Raw genomic sequence first — 21,157 nt, 5'->3', positions numbered from 1 at the left:
TGTACCTGTTGGCCATCTGTATGTCTTCTTTGGAGAAATGTCGGTTTAGTTCTTCTTGTTTTTCAATTGGCTTTTTTTTTTTTTTTTTTTTGACACAGAGCTGCATGAGCTGTTTGTGTATTTTGGAGATTAATCCTTTGTAGGTTACTTTGTTTGCAAATATTTTCTGCCATTCTGTGGGTTGTCTTTTGGTTTTGTTTATGGTTTCCTTTGCTGTGCAGAAGCTTTTAAGTTTAATTAGGTCCCATTTATTTTCATTTTCATTTTTGTTACTCTAGAAAGTAGATTTAAAAAGATACTGCTAAAAGAGACAAAGATGGTCACTACATAATGATCAAAGGATCAATCCAAGAAGAAGATATAACAATTATAAATATATATGCACCCAACACGGGAGCACCGCAGTATGTAAGACAAATGCTAACAAGTATGAAAGAAGAAATTAACAATAACACAATAATAGTGGGAGACTTTAATACCCCACTCACACCTATGGATAGATCAACTAAACAGAAAATTAACAAGGAAACACAAACTTTAAATGATACAATAGACCAGTTAGACCTAATTGATATCTATAGGACATTTCATCCCAAAACAATGAATTTCACCTTCTTCTCAAGTGCACATGGAACCTTCTCCAGGATAGATCACATCCTGGGCCATAAAGCTAGCCTTGGTAAATTCAAAAAAATAGAAATCATTCCAAGCATCTTTTCTGACCACAATGCAGTAAGATTAGATCTCAATTACAGGAGAAAAACTATTAAAAAATCCAACATATGGAGGCTGAACAACACACTGCTGAATAACCAACAAATCACAGAAGAAATCAAAAAAGAAATCAAAATTTGCATAGAAACGAATGAAAATGAAAACACAACAACCCAAAACCTGTGGGACACGGTAAAAGCAGTCCTAAGGGGAAAGTTCATAGCAATACAGGCACACCTCAAGAAACAAGAAAAAAGTCAAATAAATAACCTAACTCTACACCTAAAGCAACTAGAAAAGGAAGAAATGAAGAACCCCAGGGTTAGTAGAAGGAAAGAAATCTTAAAAATTAGAGCAGAAATAAATGCAAAAGAAACAAAAGAGACCATAGCAAAAATCAACAAAACCAAAAGCTGGTTCTTTGAAAGGATAAATAAAATTGACAAACCATTAGCCAGACTCATCAAGAAACAAAGGGAGAAAAATCAAATCAATAAAATTAGAAATGAAAATGGAGAGATCACAACAGACAACACAGAAATACAAAGGATCATAAGAGACTACTATCAACAATTATATGCCAATAAAATGGACAACGAGGAAGAAATGGACAAATTCTTAGAAAAGTACAACTTTCCAAAACTCGATCAGGAAGAAATAGAAAATCTTAACAGACCCATCACAAGCACGGAAATTGAAACTGTAATCAAAAATCTTCCAGCAAACAAAAGCCCAGGTCCAGACGGCTTCACACCTGAATTCTACCAAAAATTTAGAGAAGAGCTAACACCTATCCTGCTCAAACTCTTCCAGAAAATTGCAGAGGATGGTAAACTTCCAAACTCATTCTATGAGGCCACCATCACCCTAATACCAAAACCTGACAAAGATCCCACAAAAAAAGAAAACTACAGGCCAATATCACTGATGAACATAGATGCAAAAATCCTTAACAAAATTCTAGCAATCAGAATCCAACAACACATTAAAAAGATCATACACCATGACCAAGTGGGCTTTATCCCAGGGATGCAAGGATTCTTCAATATCCGCAAATCAATCAATGTAATACACCACATCAACAAATTGAAAAATAAAAACCATATGATTATCTCAATAGATGCAGAGAAAGCCTTTGACAAAATTCAACATCCATTTATGATCAAAACTCTCCAGAAAGCAGGAATAGAAGGAACATACCTCAACATAATCAAAGCTATATATGACAAACCCACAGCAAACATTATCCTCAATGGTGAAAAATTGAAAGCATTTCCTCTAAAGTCAGGAACAAGACAAGGGTGCCCACTTTCACCATTACTATTCAACATAGTTTTGGAAGTTTTGGCCACAGCAATCAGAGCAGAAAAAGAAATAAAAGGGATCCAAATTGGAAAAGAAGAAGTAAAGCTCTCACTGTTTGCAGATGACATGATCCTCTACATAGAAAACCCTAAAGACTCCACCAGAAAATTACTAGAACTAATCAATGACTATAGTAAAGTTGCAGGATATAAAATCAACACACAGAAATCCCTTGCATTCCTATACACTAATAATGAGAAAACAGAAAGAGAAATTAAGGAAACAATTCCATTCACCATTGCAACGGAAAGAATAAAATACTTAGGAATATATCTACCTAAAGAATCTAAAGACCTATATATAGAAAACTATAAAACACTGGTGAAAGAAATCAAAGAGGACACTAACAGATGGAGAAATATACCATGTTCATGGATTGGAAGAATCAATATAGTGAAAATGAGTATACTACCCAAAGCAATCTATAGATTCAATGCAATCCCTATCAAGCTACCAACAGCATTCTTCACAGAGCTAGAACAAATAATTTCACAATTTGTATGGAAAAACAAAAAACCTCGAATAGCCAAAGCGATCTTGAGAAAGAAGAATGGAACTGGAGGAATCAACCTACCTGACTTCAGGCTCTACTACAAAGCCACAGTTATCAAGACAGTATGGTACTGGCACAAAGACAGAAATATAGATCAATGGAACAAAATAGAAAGCCCAGAGATAAATCCACGCACATATGGACACCTTATCTTCGACAAAGGAGGCAAGAATATACAATGGATTAAAGACAATCTCTTTAACAAGTGGTGCTGGGAACTCTGGTCAACCACTTGTAAAAGAATGAAACTAGAACACTTTCTAACACCATACACAAAAATACACCATACACAAAATGGATTAAAGATCTAAACGTAAGACCAGAAACTATAAAACTCCTAGAGGAGAACATAGGCAAAACACTCTCTGACATACATCACAGCAGGATCCTCTATGACCCACCTCCCAGAATATTGGAAATAAAAGCAAAAATAAACAAATGGGACCTAATTAACCTTAAAAGCTTCTGCACATCAAAGGAAACTATTAGCAAGGTGAAAAGACAGCCTTCAGAATGGGAGAAGATAATAGCAAATGAAGCAACTGACAAACAACTAATCTCGAGAATATACAAGCAACTCCTACAGCTCAACTCCAGAAAAATAAATGACCCAATCAAAAAATGGGCCAAAGAACTAAATAGACATTTCTCCAAAGAAGACATACAGATGGCTAACAAACACATGAAAAGATGCTCAACATCACTCATTATCAGAGAAATGCAAATCAAAACCACTATGAGGTACCATTTCACACCAGTCAGAATGGCTGCGATCCAAAAGTCTACAAGTAATAAATGCTGGAGAGGGTGTGGAGAAAAGGGAACCCTCTTACACTGTTGGTGGGAATGCAAACTAGTACAGCCACTATGGAGAACAGTGTGGAGATTCCTTAAAAAACTGGAAATAGACATGCCTTATGATCCAGCAATCCCACTGCTGGGCATACACACTGAGAAAACCAGAAGGGAAAGAGACACGAGTACCCCAATGTTCATCGCAGCAATGTTTATAATAGCCAGGACATGGAAGCAACCTAGATGTCCATCAGCAGATGAATGGATAAGAAAGCTGTGGTACATATACACAATGGAGTATTATTCAGCCATTAAAAAGAATACATTTGAATCAGTTCTAATGAGGTGGATGAAACTGGAGCCTATTATACAGAGTGAAGTAAGCCAGAAAGAAAAACACCAATACAGTATACTAACGCATATATATGGAATTTAGAAAGATGGTAACAATAACCCGGGTACGAGACAGCAAAAGAGACACTGATGTATAGAACAGTCTTATGGACTCTGTGGGAGAGGGAGAGGGTGGGAAGATTTGGGAGAATGGCATTGAAACATGTAAAATATCATGTATGAAATGAGATGCCAGTCCAGGTTCGATGCACGATACTGGATGCTTGGGGCTGGTGCACTGGGACGACCCAGAGGGATGGAATGGGGAGGGAGGAGGGAGGAGGGTTCAGGATGGGGAACACATGTATACCTGTGGCGGATTCATTTTGATATTTGGCAAATCTAATACAGTTATGTAAAGTTTAAAAATAAAATAAAATTAAAAAAAAAAAAAAAGATACTGCTGCAATTTATGTCAAAGTGTGTTCTGCCTATGTTTCATAGTGTCTGGCCTTACATTTAGGTCTTTGATTCATTTTGAGTTTATTTTTGTGCATGGTGTTAGAGAATGTTCTAATTTCATTCTTTTACAGGTGGCTGTCCAGTTTTCCCAGCATCACTTATTGGAGAGACTCTCTCTTCTTTATTGTGCATTCTTGCCTCCTTTGTTGCAGATTAATTGACCATAAGTGTGTGCATTTATTTCTGGGCTCTCTATCCTTTTCTTGATCTATATTTCTATTTTCTCGGTCTCTACCATACTGTCTTGATTACTGTAGCTTCATTGTATAGATTGAATCTGGGAGTCTGATTCCTCTAGCTTCATTTGTCTCTGTAAGGACTGCTTTGGCTATTTGGGGTCGTTTGTGTTTCCTTATAAATTTTAAGATATTTTTGTTCTAATTCTGTGAAAAATGCCATCAGAGAAAGCAATGGCATCCACCCCACTCCAGTACTCTTGCCTGGAAAATCCCATGGACAGAGGAGCCTAGTAGGCTGCAGTCCATGGGGTCGCTGAGAGTCAGATATGACTGAGCGACTTCACTTTCACTTTTCACTTTCATGCATTGGAGAAGGAAATGGCAACCCACTCCAGTGTTCTTGCCTGGAGAATCCCAGGGAAGGGGGAGCCTGGTGGGCTGCTGTCTATGGGGTCACACAGAGTCGGACACAACTAAAGTGACTTAGCAGCAGCAAGCTGTGTTCTAAGAAGCAGGAGTTAGCCAGTTAGGAGGATAAGGGGGTTCAAGGTATCTGCAAAGTTTGGAAATAAGGAAGGATAAAAGACCCAGGGGAACTGAATTTCTTATAATGCACCTGATATATTGTAGGTGGTGAATACACAGTAATCAGAATTACCTGTATTTCTTCAATGTATTCAGTATCAAGCCCCGTGCCAGGCACTTTATATAGACATTACTCCTTGAATCACTGCAACCTGTGACATATGTACTAGTGTTCCGAGTTTACCAAAGAGGACATTCAGTCTCAGAGAGGCTAAGTAATTTGCCTTAAAGCACAGCTAGTGGTCACCACCATCATTAACAAAGGATGAAGACACTGAAATCAGTACTGTATGAATCAAGGCTACACCAGTGTAGAAATAACCTGGAAAGATTAACAATCACAGGATCTGTATGGACCAGGTCTGTTAATGTGGTGACTTGGCAGCTAGAGCAATGAGCCTCATGGGAGTTCATGGATCAAGGCAGCTGGTGGGAGAGGTTAGGAAAGGGATGGAGGGAGATGGCAAGAGGCTGGAGCCTGCATGCTGATGCTCCTTACACAGCATCCCCACAGGGGGATCCCACCTTGTAGCAGCTAACTGAGCAGAGGCCAGGATGCAGGCAGCATTTGGAGATACAGAGGCATGCACAGACCTCCTGGCTTACTGAGCTTCCTACACTGGTGATTTTTCTTTTCTTTACCATCCATGAGTTTAACTACTACAGTCTGCTTTTGACTCCTTGGATCAGGCCAAGATCAGAAATGGCCCCTCACTGTCAAATCCAACAGATTTTGCTGTTCTCATTTTCTTGCCTTTCCTTTGCACTTGATGCTGAAGACCAATCCCTCTGCCCTTAGCTTGAGAACGCCATCTCCCACTCTCTCTCCCACTCTCGCTGCTTTGTGCATGAGCCCTCTTGATGCTCGTCATCTGGACAGCTCTTGCTGCCCCTGCTCCCTGGATAGGGGTGAAAATCCTCACTCTCTGGTCATGAAAGCTTCCATTCCATTAAAAGAAGTGGCTGTGCTGATTTCTTTGTGTTGGTGCAATGAATGGCTGAGGCTGATGCTGACAAGTGACAAACTGCTGGGAACCATGGGGCTGAAGGTATGGGGGCTGCTGTCAGGCTGCCAGGACAGAACGAGACATCAGCTCTCAGAGGTTGGATACCCACAGCATCAAATGTCAGAGAGCCTGCTTTTTAATGAAACCTGAGTTGTAAGGAATCTAAGCAATGCTTAGACAAGTTCCCAGGACTCACTCACAGGAAAGTTACATAGTAAAAGGAACAGGAGGCAGGAAAGAAATTTGTGCTGGAGTGTGCCTCTGCTTCCAAAACCAGAACAGCATCACTCTCTTAAGGCTTTGTGAGCAGCCAGTTAGAGGAACTTGCTTCCCTGTACCTCCCCTGACCACCTCTGTTGGTCTTGATGTGTCCTGCTTGATGGGGAGCTACATCTTCTATGGACTTGTTCATTCTGGACTTAAATTCATATTGCAGTATAGCTGATTTACAGTGTTGTTAGTGTCAGGTGTATGGCAGAGTGCTTCCATTATACACATATCCATTCTTTTTCAGATTCTTTTCCTATATAGATTTTCATAGAATACTGAGGTCCCTGTGCTATACTGTAGGTCCTTATGGATTATCTTATTTTCCTGCCAATGCAGAAGACTCTGGTGTGATCCCTGGGTTGGGAAGATCCCCTGGAGAAGGAAATGGCAACCCACTCCAGTATTCTTGCCTGGGAAATCCTAGGGACAGAGGAGCAATGTGGGCTATAGTCCATGGGGTCACACAAAGAGCTGGACACAATTTAGCAACTAAACAACAAGTGTGTATATGTTAATCCTAAACTCCTAATTTATCCCTCCCCACCTTTGGAATCATAAGTTTGTTTTTGAAGTCTGAGCCTATTTGTATATTGTAAATAAGTTCATTTGTAGCATTTTTAGTTTTCAGATATAAGTGATATCATATGACATTTGTCTTTGTACTTCACTTAGGATGATAAGCTCTAGGTCTATCCATGTTGCTGCAAATGGTAGTTCATTCCTTGTAATGGCTGAGTAGAATTCTACTGTATATTTGTACCACATCTTTATCCATTCCTCTGTTGGTGGACATTTAGGTTGCTTCCATGTCTTGGATATTGTAAATAGTGCCAACATGAACACTGGGGTACATGTACCTTCTCAAATTACGGTTTTCTCTGGATATATGCCCAGGACTGGGATTGAAGGATCATATGAGGATTCTATTTCTAGTTTTTCAAGGAACCCCCATACTGTTCTCCATAATGGTTGTACCAACTTACATTCCTACCAACAACTTAAGAGGGTTCCATTTTCTCTCCATCATTTCCAGCATTGTTTGTAGACTTCTGATGATGTCCATTTTGACTTGTGTGAGGTGATACCTCACTGTAGCTTTGATTTGCATTTTTCTAATAAGTAGCAATGTTGAGCATCATCCTGGACTTTTTTGCTCACCAGGGATGGTGAGTGGCGGCAGCGTTAGTCACACACAGGACTGCCTGCTCATGTACCCATCAGCTCTGCTACGTTTGAGGTCAGGGATGAGCCTTGCTCACGGTTATGTTTCTTGCTCCAGCACCGTGCCAGGCACACAGCAGGCATTAAATAAATATGCAGGGGTGAAGGAATCAATCTGCGGTTATCTAACGTGACAGAACAGATAGTAGTACTGTGAAGAAGACCCTTGGACAGGACAGGGCTGGATGGCAATTGTAGTTCTGCCACTTGGGGCTTTTGATCAAGTTTATCTTCTGCATTTAAAAAATGGTAATGTTTGTGATAAAAACAATCACATTTGTCAAGCACCTAGCACAACTCCTGGTGCATGGAGGGTGCTTGTATATCCTCCTGGGAGGCTCACGAGGAGTTGATGGGCACAGCTGGGGTGATCCCTACTTGAAGAGGAGGCTGAGACATGTGTCTGAAATGCCCCCATACTTCTCTGATTTCTGCTTATTCCTGGAACTGTGTGGGTACAGTGCAAACGAACTAGTGAGCAAGCTGGCAGATGGTGAGAAGCAGCAGGGTTAACATGGCCACAGAAAAGCGTGTGTGTAGCTCTGAGAAGCCCCCATGTCTCCAGCTGCCCCACACCCCTCACACTGCCTAGCTTCAAGAGGACCCGAAAGAAGCCTGGCCTCCACTAGAGCAACGAGAGATCATCTGAATAACACCTCTCAGGTAGGACTTAGCAGCCTACCTCTGGGCTGGGTGTGCTGCTCATCGGCGTGATAACTACGGAGGCCGACCTGGGCACAGCCCGCCCCAGGCCTTGCTTCACACCCCTGCTCGGGCAGCCAGGTAATATGGTTTTCCTCAGATTCTATTCCAGTTGCCTAGGAAATAAGTTCCCAGTAGACAGGCTTCCAGGAGGCATGTGGGGACAACAGCAAGGCCTTGCAAACGAGGGAGGCAAGACTGACTACAGGGAATGGAGCCGTAAGGCACATCAGGAACACAGGCAGAGATGGCAGAGCCCTCTGAAGGCTGGGATAGGGGGCAGCAAGACCGGGCGGTTTCTGAATTGGCAGTGTTAACATATCCAGGTGAAGTTATATCAGGGAGGGAGGGGCAGAAAAGAAAGAAAACCCAGATCTCTGCCAGGGACTCGAGTCAGCGTCTCATGTCTGGCTCAACATCCTTATTCATTCCTACCTGTTAGCAATTATGGCTGAAGGAACAAGGGTGCTTTCTGTGTGCCGTCCTGGGTTAGCTGTGAGCCAGAGGTCACTGGGGGGGCTGTCAAGAGCTTCAAAGTTTGGAGGGCAGCCTGTGCAGATTCAGGCCCTACGTGGACACTCACCTGCTCTTACTCTCCTTACATCTTTGTGCCACTGTTTTATCCTCTCTGAGCTGGGGCTAGTATCAGGACCTGGGCAGGGGAGTTCTCTACAGATTAAATGGATCATCTCATGTAGAAGCAGAGACATTTCTTCAATGCATAGAAGGCACTTGATAACTACAAGCTGGGAGGGTGATCATGGCTGTCACGATGATGGCAGAGATGGGCCCATCAGGCATTTGGACCCACAAACAGGTTAAGCACAACAGTAAAGGAAAGCAAAAGCAAAATGAAAAAACAACTATGGAGAGAAAGCATTTGTAAACAATACAACCTACAAGAGCTTAATTTCCAAAATATGCAAACAATCCAATCAAAAAGTGGACAGAAATACTCATCAGACATTTCTCCAAAGAAGACATACAGATGGCCAACAGGCACATGGAAAGATGCTCAATATTTCTAATTATTAGAGAAATGCAAATCAAAACTATAATGGGGTATCACTTCACACCAGTCAGAATGGCCATCATCAAAGTCTACAAACCATAAATGCTGGAGAAGGTGTGGAGAAAAGGGAACTCTCCTACACTGTTGGTGGGAATGTAAGTGGATGCAGCCATTATGGAAAAAGGTATAGAGGCTCCTCAAAAATACTAAAAATAGACTTGCCACATGATCTGACAATCCTACTCCTGGGCATATATCCAGACAAAACTCAAAAAGGGTACAGGCAACCCTATGTTAACTGCAGCCGAGACATGGAAACAACCTAAATGTGCACTGACAGATGAGTGGATGAAGAAGATGTGATATAGACAATGGATTAGCCATTAAAAAATGAAATAATGCCATTTACAGCAACATGGGTGGACCTAGAGATTATCATATTAAGTAAGCCAGCAAGAGAAAGACAAATACCATATGGTATCACTTACATTGGGCTTCCCTAGTGGCTCACACGGCAAGGGATCTGCCTGCAATGCAGGAGACCTGGGTTCGATCCCAGGGTCGGGAAGATTGCCCGGAGAATTCCATGCATTAGAGGAGTCTGGCAGGCTACAGTCCACGGGGTTGTAAAGAGTCAGACACGACTGAGCAGCTAACACTTTCATCACTTATATGTGGAATCTAAAATATGCCACAGATGAATTTATTGCAAGACAATCTCACAGACATAGAAAACAGAGTTGTGGTTGTCAAGGGGCTGGGGAGGGATGGAGTGGGAGTTTGGCATTAGCAGATGCAAATTATTATATTAACACACAGAATGGATAAACAACACGGTCCTATTGTAAGCACAGGGAGCTATATGCAATATCCTAAGATAAACCAAAACTGAAGAGGATACATATTGTATATATATGTATAGCCGAATCACTGCCATAGAGCAGAAATTAACACAACATTGTAAATAAACTATACTTCAATTAAAAAAAAAAAAAAAGCAGGTTAAGCACAAAATGCCTTTGGATTAACCCAGGCTAAGTGAGTTTTCTTCTTCGTAGTGCTGTGCCTGTGGGTGTGTGATTTCACCCAGGTGTCTTCATCTGTTAAATGAACTGTGATGAGGTTAAATGACCAAACACACGCAGAAGTGCTTGCCACGGTGCTTGGCCTATACTACGTGCTCAACAAATGTTCCCTGCTGCAGAAACAATGATGAACACAAGGAAATGCCACCTGGTCATGTCCCTCATCAAGTAGCCAGTTGGCCTTGTGTGGTACCACCTGTTCCTGGCCCTTGTTCACCTGTCTTCCCTCATTCAACCGGTGCTGACAGAGCAGCCATCACGGGCCAGGGGACTCGTGATGGGGGAGGATGGTGAGACACCACCCTGCAGAGGACACAATAAAAGTGGAATTTGTCACTCCTGTACAGCCAGGATATATAGTCTCGACCAATGGGGCAGGTCTGTCCCCTAGGGAGCAAGGCAACATTGGCAAAAAAGCACAGCAGAGAGGTTTAAAGCTACAAGCACTGAAAAAAGATGAGGATTCTGCAGGGTGAGGGAAAGAGGTGAGAAACCTGCCCCAGTCTTATGGACGTGGGACGTGCCAGCTGATAGAGCTGTCTGAGCTCCGGCCATTCTGCAACATTCCTCAAACATGCCAAGACATTCCATGCCTGTTTACCAACTAGTCCTTCATGCCTGAACTATTTTCAAGGCCGCCTTACCCACCCACACTGGGTCATCTTCTTGTGGGTCTCAGCGCCTGTATATATATCTCTGTACCTGTGTTGCTAGGAGTAGTGGCAGTGCCCACAGCTGGAGCGCCCTCTAGAGCGTAGCCCCTGTATGGATAGGAACCTGGCCTGTCCCATGCACTGCGACAGTCCGAGTGCCTAGAACAGGGCCTGGCCATGCGGATGCACCACCACACCTGTGCAGTATGAACATTTCAGCCATGTGCTTCCCAACTATTACTCCACTTAATCCTCCCAGAACCTTAAGTGTGAAGAAATCTTATGGTCCCCACTCACAGAAAGCTTGAGGGGTTAGGTACCTTTCGGAAGGTCCCGTGAATGTAGGGTAGAATGTGCTCAGTGTCGAAATGCAGGTCTGAGTGACTCCAGGGACAGCACAGCCACAGTGCTGCCTGCCGCCGAGTGTATAGTAGGTGCTCACTCAATAGTTTTAAGAGTGAATGGGTATGAGCACATAGTTTCTCATTTCTTAAAAAACAAGATCGTTACACTAAGTTGCCAGGCTGTACTGAAGGCAGCAGAGTTTGCAAGAGTGGGGGTTCTGGGTGGGGGCCTGGCAGAGACATTCAGTTCCGTGTGCTGAGAATGGGCCAAAACACAGACAATTAACTCCTGTTGAACGCCTACTAGAGCCCCCACAAAGCTATTATTAGCCCCTTTACTAACTGAGGAAACGGGATCGGGGAGATGAAACAAGCAGCCCCGAGGCACATCCTTGATGAGCACAGCAGAACCTGGGTTCCAAGGCAGGTCTGCGTGACTTTCACCATGCCTGCGGAATTTCACTTGACATTTCTGAAATCAGGAGTGAAAGCTACACATCTCCATGCTCGATTTTTAGAAGAAACAGGTGGAGGGGGTGGGAGAGAGATTTCAGTGAAACTCTGCAGCTATGTCTATGCATAGAGCCCATTTCATTATTTCCCAATTGATCTGTTTGTTTTTGCTGTAATGTTAGCTGGTTACTAAGCAACTGCTGGAGAGCTAGGATGCTGACCTTTTTTTGGTAATCAAATAACCCCCCTCCCCACCAAAAAAGGGGATATGGGTAAGTATTTGGGGGTCTGATCAAAAGACTGCCAATCAGACTGCTCTGGTATACTGAGTTTCAAGGGGGAATATAGCTGCTTCCATTTACCGAGCAGCCTAGTGTAGGGCTATCTACCTTTCTCCTTGGACAGTAAGAGTTAACCTCCCTGGGCATCATTTTGGTCACCTGTTATAACACTTACCTCATAAAGAAGTGTTGAAGAGTAGAGGAAATTTATACAAGGCAGCTGGCAGGGATGCTGGTAGCTGGTAAGGGTTCAGTAAGTGGCAACTATCATCATTTTTAGCAGTAATGCTTTAACAAGGCTTGGGTAGAGTATTTTGTTGGATATCCACGTTGAAGAAGTCAATCTTTGGGGGTGTTGTTGGGGCTCACAGCTGCCATGGCAAACTGTGCCCTGAACCTCATCCCAAACCAATGCTATATAATGCTGGTCACGAACATATCCACTTTTAGTGTTTGGATCAGGAACAAGTCTATCCCACTCACTGGAAAAAATTTTCCTTAAGCCTACGGCAAGTCAATATGGTTATCTTCACATGAAAAGGACTGCGTGCTGATTTGGGACTTATTCTGATACAATCATATTCCTTACCATTTCTCAAAATTTTAATTCCTAGGGATGATCAAGATCAGAGGTCACAGTGACAAGGGATTAATCACCAAAATTTACAAATAGCTCATGCAGCTCTATGTAAAAAACAAAACAAAAACCCAATGGAATAAAAAAAAAAATGGGTAGATCGAAAGACATTCTCCAAAGAAGACATAAGGATGGCCAAAAAAGAACAGGAAAAGATGCTCAACATCATTAATTACCAGAGAAATGCAAATCAAAACTACCATCAGGTATCACCTCACAATGGTCAGAACGGCCATCATCAAAAAATCTACAAACAATGAATGCTGGAGAGTGTGTGGAGAAAAGGGAGCCCTCCTACACTGCTGGTGGGAATGTAAATTGGTACAACTACTAATGGAGAACAGTATGGAGGCTCCTTAAAAACCTTAGAGTAGACTTACATATGATCCAGAATCCCACTCTGGGGCATACATCTGGAAAAAAACATAATCCTAAAGGATACATGCACCCCTATGCTCACAGCGGCACTATTAACAGCAGCCAAGATGTGGGAACAACCTAAGTGTCCATCAAGAGAGGAATGGATAAAGAAGGTGTGGTACACACATATATACAATGGAGTATTACTCAGCTATAAAAAGGATGAAATAATGCCATTTGCAGCAACATGGCTTGACCTAGAGATTACATAGTAAGTGAATCAAGTCAGAAAGAGAAAGACAAATATATATCAGTCATATGCGGAATCTAATTGTTAAAAAAGATACAGATAAACTTATTTACAAAACAGAAGCAGACTTATATTGAAAACAAACTTATGGTTACTGAAGGGGAGACATGGGTGGGGAGGTGTAAATCAGGAGCCTGGGTTGAACACATGTACACTACTATGTCTAAGATAGATGACCGGCACTCTGCCCAATATACTGTAATAACCTATATGAGAAAAGACTCTAAAAAAGAAATATAACTGAATCATTTTGCTGTATAGCAGAAACTAGCACAACAATGTAAATCAACTATGCTTCAATAAAAGTTTTTTTAAAAGGTCAGAGGTCAAAAACTGGTGGTCTTTGGGGGTAAGAAGGTTCTATTCATCCTGAAGACATGTTTGGTCTGACTCAACAGTGTTTCAGTTTTTTTTTTTTTTAAATTAGTTGTCAACGCTAGAAATTAAAACATGAAAATCCAGATTTCTCATTCCTCTTGCAAAATATAAAGACCTTATGCTTGACCTCTACCCTCACCAGTAAATTCCACATTGGAGTGCACAGATGGCAGCTGCCTGAGATGGGGACTCCTGTCTCCCTAGCAATGAATCATGCTCACCACCCTTGGTTCCTTTAGGCCAAGGTCCTGGCCCCAGAGGGCATCTGTATTTGCGACTCCTGATATGTCTGTTTCTTCATTTCACAGTGAGGAAACAGGCTGAAAAAAACTGAACTGTTGCAAGTCACATAGTTACTTATGGCACAGGGTGCAAGCTGGAGCCAGGGTCACCGCGCAGGCCTCATCCACTGTAACACTCAAATTCAATGACATCCTGCTCAGCCTAAGAAGGACATAGGCACAGCAGATCAAGAGGGGGCCAGTACGAGAAACAGGCCAAAGCAGGCAGGACTTCCAGGTACAGACTTTTGCAGAGGAAGTCTTGGGTGGCAACATTTGAAAGAGGTTCCCTGTCTTGCCTTCTAAAGCCCAGCCACCTTTGCAGACAGCTCTTGATTTCAGCTGCAGAATTGCTCTCTGGTCCATCTACCTGTCTCTGCTGCTACTTCCGATCCCTTTGCTGGCCTTCATCTCTCACCAGAATGAATGCAGTCGTCCCTTAACTTATCTTCTCTTGCCCTACTGTGATCCTTTCCTGATGCAATGAAAATGATCTTCCTTAAATGGACATCTAGTCATGCCATGCTCTCAGTGTTTTTCCATTGTCCCTCCACCCCTGCTCATAAACTCCTTAGCATATTTTCAGAAGTCCTGCAGGACCCACCCTGGCTTACATTTCTGGCCACATCAGCTCTTGCTGTTCTCCCCATCAGGGCTCTGGCCACCCTGCCTCTCCAGAATGGATCTCTCTCTCTCTCCACCTGGAACATCACCCCTCTCGTGGTGAACTCCAGCTCAGTCTTCAAGCCTTCATTTAGGTTGAACTCAGTAGGACATCCGTCCTATCCTGCCTCCACCCCAGGTCGCTGACAACCCTGGGACAGGACACACCCATCAGGGTACCTAAAGAGTCTGTCTTTAATCAACCGTCATTCCTGTTGGTCTAAAGCTATGGGATTCACAGATCCTATCTGTGTGGGTCACAAATATGGGGGCCCTAAGGTACCTTGTCATGGTTACTCACTAAATGAATGGAGACTCTGGATGGAGGAGAAGAAAAGTCAAGGAAGTCCCACTATCTTTTCACCCTAGATGGGAAGTCACTTCGCTTCTCTGGTCTCTCTTCACATGTGCATGAAAAGAGGCTGGACGAATTGACAGATGAACGGATAAAGAAGTTGTGGTACCTATATACAACAGAATATTACTCTGCCATAAAAAGGGACACATTTGAGTCAGTTCCAGTGAGGTGGATAAACCCAGAGCCTTTAGACAGAGTGAAGTAAGTCAGAAAGAGAAAAACAAATATCGTATATTAATACATATATATGGAATCTAGGAAAATGGTACTGATAAACCTATCTGCAAGGCAGGAATACAGATACAAACAGAGAACAGACATGCAGACACAGTGGGGGAAAAAGAGGGTGGGACGAATTGAGAAAGTAGCATTGAAATATATACATTATCATGTAAAACAGATAGCTGGTGGGAAGCTGCTGTATAACACAGGGAAATTAATGCTGTGCTCTGTGACAACCTAGAGTGGTGGGATGGGGTGGGGAGAAGGTTCAAGAGGGAGGAGACATGAATACTTAAGGCTGCTTCATGTTACTGTATGGCAGAAACCAACACAACATTGTAAAGCAATTATTCTCCAATTAAAAATAATTAAAAAAGCACTGGATAGGAGCAGTTATTCTCGGCTCAGGGTCTTGGCCTGTGAAGAAAGGAATGGGCTTTTAGGGGCAATCCGCAATATTTCAAAATGCACAAGGGAAACCACACATGTTCCTCTGATGTGTCTACAGGCCAACAGAAACTTCAGGTCACTCTGCAGTAAGAAAGTGCTAATTAATGGGCAATTCCAGTTATATCACATTGGGTAAGGTCATGATTAGCAATTATTGACATCTTTGATCAATAAAACACAGGTAGATAAAACACATTCTGAACAGTCTGTTCATGTGTAATGTTTTTCAAATCACGAGGACCATGAGGCAAAATAATAAAACAGTCTTTGGATGGGAGAGCAGAGATCAGACTTTTAAGATGGGGCCAGTTTACCTTTCAACTAGCTGGAAGGCAGTCTCCACAGGTGCTCCTGAACAAGAGCCTCAGAGGGTGCAGGGTGGGCTGTGGCCCAGTCCCAAAGCCTCTCTCTGGCAGGTGGAGCTCAGCTCTCCCCACCAGCACCTGTTCGCTTGCAAACCCTACCCAATGCACCCAGAGTCTGTCACCAACCTGCAAGCAGGTGAGGTCTCAGGATTCACAAGAATCAGGGGCTGAAAGCATGGTCTTGCCACGCGGGGGCGCCCTCACTCCACCCACAGAGATCCCAAGGCCCAGCGGGAACCGGAGGACAGCTCCATTCCTGAAGCCCCTGCAGGGTCGTGGGTTCATGGTGCTCAGTGCCACTGCCCACGTGTTCTGGGAAGACACCTCCCACCCTGCCTGACTGAGGGGTGTTGCCTTGAGGTCACTCATCTGTGATTCTTAACCAAGACAGGCTGGAAGGGACTCCACCTGCTCAGAGGGGAGAAACATCCCAAGATAAGCCTGGATGGAAACTCAATTCAGAAAGTGGACAGAGAACACCAGCTGCCTTACCCTGCTCTCGAGAGCAGGGTGGGGGTTGGGGGGTGGGGAACGGATGTGCTCACATCAAACACATACTCTGGCTTCAGGACCAAAGGTTTAAAGACTCTTGTGAGAGTTCTTTTAAGACTGTAAGACTGAGAGACAGACAGGTACACATGATGGAGGGAAGTAGAGAGGGCCAGAGTCCAGGCGAGAAAGAATTCTGATCCTGCTCCCTTAGGCACAGTCATAAGCCACAGAGCAGCCAGACAAGTATGAAGTGGGCAGGCTGTAGAGCTGGGGTCTGAAAGATGTTGGTTCAAATCCTGAAGCAGCCCACGTGTACCTGAGCAGGTTACCTTGACTTTCTGAGCCTCCCTGTTCACCACAATAACAGGGAGAGTGTAACCACATCTGCCTTTTAAACTTGATGTATGGATCTAGCAGGACAATATATGCAAACCACCCCTCATGGTACCTGGATCAGGAAGGCATTCAGGAACAGAGGTAACTCATGCTGACATGTGACAGGGATAAAGGGTTAAAACAAACTTTGACCAGTTATATGTTGTGACTTCAGTTTGCTTGCTTAGGGACTTTCAGGCTAGGTGGATTCTACAGTCCCTTCCACTTCAGATGGTTTGTTATTCCGTAACAAATGCCACTCCCCACACAGCCATCTATGCCTCTCACAAGCCGAGAGCTTTCTCCAGCTGCTGGACACCTGCCCTCCACGTTGGGAGGGCTGGAAGGGAGTCACAGCTACCAAGGCAGCAGCAATGATCAGTACATGACCCTGGGGTCAGGCCAGCTGCCCTCAGCTCCCACTTTCGTAGGTATGCAGCCCCACATACCATCTCAGTCCCTCAGTCTCCCACTGGGAAAACAAAGATTAATAATGGTACCTGTGGCAAGGATTGCAAGGGGAGGGAATGAAATCCCACTTGTCAGGCATTCAGAACTGTGCCAGGCACTCAGCGAGCACTTCAATACATGTTAGCCAACACTACCACTTTGATTTGTTTTACAGAATAGGCAGTGATCTTACTAGAATGCTTAGATGAAGGCTGTCTGATCCAAAATTAGAAGAGGGATGTTTTCATGAAAGCTATAGACAGAGCATTAGACTGGGAGACAAGAGATGCTTTCTAGACCAAGCTCTGCCTCGAACATTTCATGAGGTAACCTGGGATTTCAAGCCAATAGTCAGGCGGTCAGAGGCCGTATCCCTGGGGTGGATTTAGGTAGTTCCCATCCCCTTCTGTGTTCCAGCTGCCCCATTCAGAGGGGCGTTGGAGCCTGCACCCCACGCATCCTCACCTGAGGTACTCATAGAGTCCGTACATGGGCAGGAAGTCGATGTCGGACAGGAACATGTAGGGCGTGCCCACGTGCTTCATGGCCACGTTGCGCAGCAGGTTCACAGGGTAGAACTGGCCCTCCTTGTACACGATGTGGTAGGCCACGTTGTGGCGGCCCATGAGCACCTCGGAGCCCTGTGCGTAGCGGAGGAACTGCTGGGCCTCGGCGTCCGACAGGTAGAGTGCCAGGCTGACAGGCCCCTCCCAGTGCTTGCAGATGGCCTCCAGCATCTGGAGCCTGCGAGGAGAAAGGCCACCTGATGCACCTGTGCATGCGCAGGCCGCACCCGCGTAACCAACCATTATCTGTGCATCTGCGCATCTTCCGCCAGCCTGGGACTGGTGCCAAATCCAAACCCCTGCGCTAAGCCTTAATTAAACACTATGTGATGGGGGCCAATCACCAAATCTCAGTTCCTTTATCTATAAAATGGGCACAAAACACTCACCTTTTGCTTCTAGCCTTTGAATGTTTGCAATCAGACAGGTGACATGGAGTCACATTTCACTATAAGCCTTTTCAGGCTCCTCTTTTCAACAGTGGGTGGGGAAATGTACATGAAATGATGTAAAGATCCCTTTCCAGCTTAAAACTCCCCCACCTCCCCGTCTCGGTCAGGAAAGGTAGACAGCAGTGTTACTACTCTCCTGAAGCAGGGACCAGCATAGGAGGCTTAGCCAAAGGGAGGCCATGAGTTACAAGGAGCATGAAAACAAGCTGTAAAAATAAGAGTAATAATAACCACAATTATTGACTCATTACTATGCACCAGACACTTCCCAAACCCTGTGACCCCCATCTGTCATTTCCCCCATTTTCCTGATGAAGGGATTGAGGCTCCAGGCATCCAGTCAGCTTTAGTTCTTGAGCTTGGACTGTGTGGACAGGTATCTGGACAGGACTTTGAAGACAGTGAAAAGAAAACACTGGCAAAGGGAAGGAAAAAAAACAAAATACGTGAATGCTGGAAACAAAAGTGAGCCTGGGGTGATGCTGTCTTCATTTTTCAGAGCCCTTACAGCTCCAGGGCACCTTGCAATTTTGGAAGGCTACCTGGGAGACACTGGGCCATGCAGAGTGGTGGGGTGGGATGGTGGGGGGTGGGGGAATGGAGCACAGATAAAAAACAAAAGGTACTCCCAACCAAGAGGGCTCTGCAAAAATGTTTGGAGAGAGATCTAGAAAAAAAAATATTTTTTCCCCCAGAAGCATTAGAAGTGCCTACTACATAAAATCTATGGTTAAAAAAACAGCAAAAGACTATTTCAATTTTTTTTTTCCCCTACCCAGCAAGAGGTACAGAATCAGAATGCTCACTTTATTTGGACAATTACCAGGAAATAGATTCCATGCTTCTAAACAAAAGAAAATGGGCACACCTATCTTGTGTCAATGGTTTTCCTGATGGACTTTCAGTTTCCTCTCAGTAATTCTGTGAATTGGTATTGCCTGGATTTGCTTCCTCTTTCACTAAGGAGGATTAAGGTATTCATCGGGGTAAAATGCCCTCCATTTCTCATACTTTATAGCACTTGTTAATCAAATTGACCACAGCCAGTTTTGAAAGAGGCACTATATTCTCCACAATGCTTGATTTCACTGAAATTTGTGTTCGGCCTCTGCTACAAGGCCCCTGGTTTCTGCTGGGCTCTGAGAACCTGGGATTTTGAATGATCCCACTTGCATCTCAGTCTCTGTCTGCAAAATGGAAGGACTCAGCAATTGGATGAGAGAGCTGTTTATACAAAGCCTTTGAAATTTGGGGAGTAAAGAGCAAGGATAATTTCTGCATCCATGTGTATGTCAGAACTGCTAGAGGGGATGGGATGCAGGAGGCATGACTGAGTGTGAAGGGAGGACAGCTTTGGCTGTGGACTCTCCCACTGACAAGCTTTTGGACTCTGTGTCTGAGGAGTTTTCTAAGCAGGGAGCAAGCCCTGCCTAATCCAGCTCGTCTTCCCCCCTCAGCAAAGATTTTAGAGTGAGGACAGAGACACAAAATACTTAGGATTTTCGGGAGAAAGGTGCTGGTAATGTGACAAACGTCACATCCACGTGGACTCTACAGGAAACAGCGCCAGAGGTTCCAAAAAACCTCAGTGAGTGAAAACGAGTGATGCCACAACCACTTCCTGTCTCTCTGCCACCAGCTCCGATCTCTCTTGTCCCTTAAAACAAAGCTCTCTGCCAGGATCTGAGCAACAGGCAGACAGACAAACCGAGGTTCATCATAATGATAATAGAGAGAATGTGATCATGATACAATAAATCTCTACCACATACCTGTTGTTTATGGCATGCCAGCCACATTTGGGCTGGTAGCACTTTTAAGACTCACAGTAATGCTCTAAATACAGTGCAGATTCTCATCACTGTGTTACAGGGGAGGATGCTCCAGGAGGTGAAGTGACTTCTTTGAAGTCACAAGGTAGACAGGATGGATCCACACAGCCAGGTCTGACTCCAGTGCCCGGGATCCAGACCACTATTCAACATGAACTGGGTTTGGCTGAGAAAGATGTCCCCATCACCTGTCTCCCCAAACAGGAACCTGGTCTAAGCTTGGCATCAGCTTCCCTTTATTCCCTCCTCCTCCTCTTCCTCCTTGGTCTCTCTTGGGGTCAGAGGTCCCCCATCCTCTTCATTCTTCTCCTGGTTGTTTTCCCCCCAAACACACTTGTTCACTAAGGTCTATCCCTGTGTAGTTCTTGTTGAGACCGAGTTTTGTGCTGAGTCTTTCTCAGGTAGGAAGATAAGGATCTGGCATATCAAGGACCTGGACCAATGGAGAGGGTTTCGAGGGACAAAGATTAATTCTGCAGCTGCAGTATCATCCATTTAGAAAGAATCTCTGAGATTTTCAGTCTGATTACACCATCATGATGATGAAAGGGCTCAGCCTCAGGGAGGGTCTTAACTTGCTGAAGAGCACACAGTGTAGGAGAGGAAATGCTGACACCAGGAGCCATCCTGATGCTCTGTCCCCTGCTCTCCCCTCCCTGTCAGAGCCGGGAAGAGGAGGGCAAAGGCTCAGGAATGCCTAGAGATGTCTGGAAGGCCTTCCGCTTTCAGATGTCTGAAAGAGGCAGGGCTTCCCCAAGGGGGTCCTACTGAGGAAGGGAGCCCCAGATAGTCTGTGGAGGTGTCAGGGAGCAGGCAGGGAGATGGAAGAGTCCAAAATCTAGAAGACTGGGCTTGGAAGGAATTCTAGAATGTCAGTCATTCCAAGCAGCCA

At 44.2% G+C, this 21,157-nt stretch overlaps 1 protein-coding gene across 7 annotated transcripts in view; it reads right to left on the bottom strand.

Annotated features, from left to right (window-relative positions):
- Positions 1-21,157, bottom strand: part of LARGE1 (LARGE xylosyl- and glucuronyltransferase 1) — a 622,955-nt gene that overhangs the window by 16,946 nt on the left and 584,852 nt on the right. For 6 of the 7 annotated variants that reach the window (XM_044941379.2, XM_044941376.2, XM_006073629.4 and 3 more), the window contains one exon: positions 17,881-18,159. The exons of the other annotated variant lie outside the window; for it this stretch is intronic. In XM_044941379.2, coding sequence (XP_044797314.1) covers positions 17,881-18,159 — 279 coding nt within the window. The remainder of the gene's footprint in view (positions 1-17,880; positions 18,160-21,157) is intronic. 7 annotated transcript variants of the gene reach the window in all.

This window comes from Bubalus bubalis, chromosome 4 (genome assembly GCF_019923935.1).
Source record: "Bubalus bubalis isolate 160015118507 breed Murrah chromosome 4, NDDB_SH_1, whole genome shotgun sequence".
In the NCBI taxonomy this organism is placed as follows: Eukaryota; Metazoa; Chordata; class Mammalia; order Artiodactyla; family Bovidae; genus Bubalus; species Bubalus bubalis.
The sequence above is the reverse complement of the archived record's forward strand: the minus strand, read 5'-3'. Positions and strand labels throughout refer to the sequence as shown.